The sequence below is a fragment of the Chiloscyllium plagiosum genome, unplaced genomic scaffold, assembly GCF_004010195.1.
Source record: "Chiloscyllium plagiosum isolate BGI_BamShark_2017 unplaced genomic scaffold, ASM401019v2 scaf_3362, whole genome shotgun sequence".
NCBI classification, from domain to species: Eukaryota; Metazoa; Chordata; class Chondrichthyes; order Orectolobiformes; family Hemiscylliidae; genus Chiloscyllium; species Chiloscyllium plagiosum.
This window is the reverse complement of record NW_025214050.1, coordinates 16,159-20,216: the sequence shown is the minus strand read 5'-3', so window position 1 is coordinate 20,216 and position 4,058 is coordinate 16,159. Positions and strand designations below refer to the sequence as shown.

The window sequence follows — 4,058 nt, the reverse complement described above, 5'->3', positions numbered from 1 at the left end:
GGGAAAGGAGTCGGGGATGAGAAGGGAGGTTATTTGAAATCAGAGAACTCAATGTTGAGACCTCTGAAGGCTGCCCAGGTGAAAGATGCGGTGTTGTTCCTCCAATCTGTGCTCTGATTCAGGACGCTGAGGATGGTGATTTCGGAGAGGGAAAGGGAAGGGGAATTGAAATGGATAGTGACTGGGTGATCAGGTCGGCCCCTGTGGGCCCAGCTGGGATGATTGGTGAAGCGTTCCCTTAGTTTACATTTGGTCACCCTGATGGAGGGAAGACCACAATGGGAGCACCAGACACAGTAAACTAGATTGTAAGGGAGGTAGGTGGACCTCTGTTTCACTGGGAAGGACTGTTTGGGGCCCTGGATGGAGGGATCAGCACTCTGTCCCTCAACAGTCCACCCCTCTACCCATCCAAAACAGTCTCCCACTCTCCATCCATTATCTGCTGCTCCCCTTACATCCACCCCCAGTCCTGAAGAAGGGTTACACCCGAAACATTGATGTCTCCACCACCTGATGGTTCCTGGCTTGCTGTGTTCTTCCAGCATCCTGCTTGTCTATCAATGTCATTTACTGAGCTTGGTTAGTTACATAATAATGCCCTCACCCCATTTGTATTGATCACTTTTCCTCAATTAAGCCCCCCTGTAAACAGTTTACTGAAGAAGAATATTCTAGATTTCCAATCTCTCAGCGTGAAAGAGCTTCCCCAGAATGACCTGGCAGCAGACTCTCTGTTGTGTTTGACTACTCCCCTCTTCTCCTGAGGGGTAGTTACTATCTATCTGTTCCTGAGTGAACCCTGAAATATCCAGAATGCCAACCCAATACCTGTTCGATGGGAAGGTGCAGTAGCCTATTTTGTGAGGCTCTTCCTCATGAAGATAAGAGTCTTCATACATCCCCACCTCCTAACTCAGATCTCTGTGCTGCCATAGTCAATGGATGCTCATAATGTGTATTTCGTGGCAGATTTCAGGCTGCTCCTATATTTCAGGCTCAAGTCTTTACTGTTTGCACATGCCCAGCTCACTCCTCACCTGATATTCTACAAAGTAACCCTCAATCTTCACCTCATTGTCAACCTGGGATGGACGCGTCCAGGAGATGGTGAGCTCCTGGAGGTTCAGAGACACACACTGTCACCTATCTAGGTGCATTGACAGGAAGGGTACAGACTCTAATAATGGGCTCAATAGACAATTTGGCTGGCCCCCCAACTCCACCTCAAACACTGGGGAAGAGCTGAACACTTATTCGCTGTGGGGTATAAATTGGACAGCACGGCATCTGCCCTCTGGCTCCTCCCAGGGCCAATCTTCAATGTCTCTGTGCCCCAGTCTGGACATCAGTCTGGCCCAATGTCATCTCCAGGGGATATTTTGGACAATGAAGGTGTTACACTGGACTTGCTACTCCTCTGCCCTCTGGGCTGTGGTTATCGGTGCTCGTTTGTCTTCACAATTTCAACTTCATGTCCAAAAATGGATGCACCAGGTAAACTCTCTCACCCAGTGAAGAAATCATTAAACTGAGGTCTTGTGCATATTTGGACCTGTTTCTCTCAATAACCCACAAGTAACACTGCATTTTGTCTCTCAATCATTACAACACCAATATGACAGTGCAGGAATAGATTCCTGATGAAGGGCTTTTGCCTGAAACATCGATTTTCCTGCTCCTCGGATGCTGCCTGACCTGCTGTGCTTTTCCAGCACCACTCTAATCTAGACTCTGGATTCCAGCACCTGCAGTCCTTGTTTTTACCAATATGACAGTCCTCATTCATCTGACTTGTCTCATCTCGCACTATCACACTTTGTCCAGTCTCAGTGTGTGGTGTCGAGATGTAGTCAGCGAGTTCCTGCAGGTAAAGGATCTCTCTCGCCCAAAGAGTCAACATTGAAGCAATTTACAGATTGAATCCTTGGTTCCATCAGGATTGTGTCCAACAGATTCTTGGTCAGAATCTCCACGCCTTCCAGCCTGGTCAGATTCACACCCACTGTGTTCATTTCCTTCTCCCTCTCCTTGAGCCAAGCATCCAGTAAGCTGCACCTGAACGGAGATCCTTCTTTCTCCTCCAACATTTCCTCTCGTTTACTTTCCACTTGCTCCCCAGCCTGGATGGAAAGCAGTGTTTGTGACAGCCCCATTTGGAAGATGGTCCGGCAATTCCAGACCATTCTCCTGAAGGGTTAGACCTTGTCCTTGATCTCGGAGGAGGCCTTTGCAGCTGGGTTGTTGATCAGATCATTGCTCTTCACCTCGATGTCATTGAATTGACCCATGACCCACTGGCACTGAGTGACCACACCACTACTGACCTCACGGGAACGCTGAGTGGCTTTTGAGTCCAACATCTTCAGAGTGTGTAACCAGACTCTCGGGGACACTGTGTTCTCTCTCCGTTCACCCAGCAGCTTGGGCAGCATTGAGGAAACGCTGACAGCCTCCTGGTAGTTCACTGGGTTTCTGATAAGGAAGAAGTGTCCATGAAAGGTGCAATGCCATCTCTCCACATGTTTCTTGTTCTCATCCGATATGTCGCCAGAGCCCTTTCCCTCGATTTGGAGCATGGGGATGTTTCTAACCATCGCCTCCAGGTTTCGCTGGATATTCCGTATGTTGCCAGTAGAGGAATGATCCTGGTCAAACAGAAAGAAGGCCTGAGCACCGTCCAACCCCCCCGTGGCAATGTGAGTGGCTGAGCCCTGCTCAAAGACAGAAAGGGAGGTGATCAGCTGCGGCCCCAGTAAGGTCATGGTAAGCCCCTCAAACTGGGTGGGAGCTTGGTACTGGATGGTGTAATGATACTATGGCTGGGTTTGGAAGCTGCAGTACATCTCTCCGTGCTGCTCTCTCTCTGAGTTTTCTCTTGGTGTTTTATCTCCTGGGTTGGAGATTGTCATATGAGACAATTGGTTTTATTAAGAATGTGTTTATGGGAACGCACTATGTTGGAAAAGTTAATTATTGTAGTTAATACATTTTTGTTAAGCATCTTGATAGTGTTACAATTTAGCCAATTCTTTTATTGTTATTTTGTCTATATTTTAGTTTTGTGTAAAGATTAAGTGTGTTTTGATGAACATCGAGTAGTGTGACCAATCAAAATGCGACTGGAATGCGACACTCTCCTCCAAGATGGCGACTTGCGTACACTGCCATCCTGAAAATCCCACAGCCGCTGCCTCTGATTGCTGGAGAAGCTTTGCCACCATTGCTGCTCCCGCTGGTCCCAAACTACTGGGAGGACAGTCTTGGTGCCACGACTTAGATGTTACATCATCGGGCGTACAGCCCACTCTCGCAGAAGTGAAAAGGGAAAAAAAATGGAAGAAAGCAGATGGGAGTGGATGGGCCCTGGGCTCAAGCACCCCCCATGCAGCCCTACAATCTGTTGCCATCTTCAGTTGTTAATTAGTGCATCAATTTGACATTTGAATCGTGAGCCTTAGAAATCACCATGTGTGAGACCAAACATCTCACTGTGGAAGAGGATTATATTGTTTTTGTCATTGAGTGGGAATGACGGATGGTGGATGCTGCTTTTAGAGCATTTTCGGTCTATGGGATCGCAGATATTTCGTGTTGATAGAGAAGAGCACTGGAAGTCAATTCACCCTGTTTCCCATGCTCATGATGGGCCACCCCCTTTAACTGCCTCATATTCATTCCCAGGATGAGGGCATCGCTGCCCAGGCAGCATTTATTGCCCATCTCTAAATGACCAGAGGACAGTTAAGAGTCACCCAGATTGCTGTGTCTGGAGTCACATGTAGGACAGTCCAGGTAAGGTTGGCAATTTCCTTCCCTTAAGGACATTCGTGAACCAGGTGAGGTTTTCTGTCAATTGACGACGTTTCATGGTCATCATTGGATTCTTCATGGAAGATTTTTATTGACCTCAAATTCCACCATCGGCAACTCCCCTTATCAGGTTCTGCTTTACACTCACTCTGTGATTGCCCTCTTTTGTGGGCCCGTACCTTTCCCATCTGGTCGGGTCCGGTCCTAATGTTCACTGCTGTCTGGAGCATGTTTTTTCTCGGCCA

At 47.9% G+C, this 4,058-nt stretch overlaps 1 protein-coding gene across 1 annotated transcript; it reads right to left on the bottom strand.

Annotated features, from left to right (window-relative positions):
* Window positions 1–1,853: 1,853 nt before the first annotated feature.
* Window positions 1,854–2,798, bottom strand: LOC122547792 (cytolytic toxin-alpha-like; the record flags this gene model as incomplete). Its single annotated transcript, XM_043686372.1, has 2 exons — window positions 1,854–2,190; window positions 2,299–2,798. Coding segments are annotated over 2 exons (837 nt in total), but the record flags the coding sequence as incomplete, so codon positions are not given.
* Window positions 2,799–4,058: the final 1,260 nt, after the last annotated feature.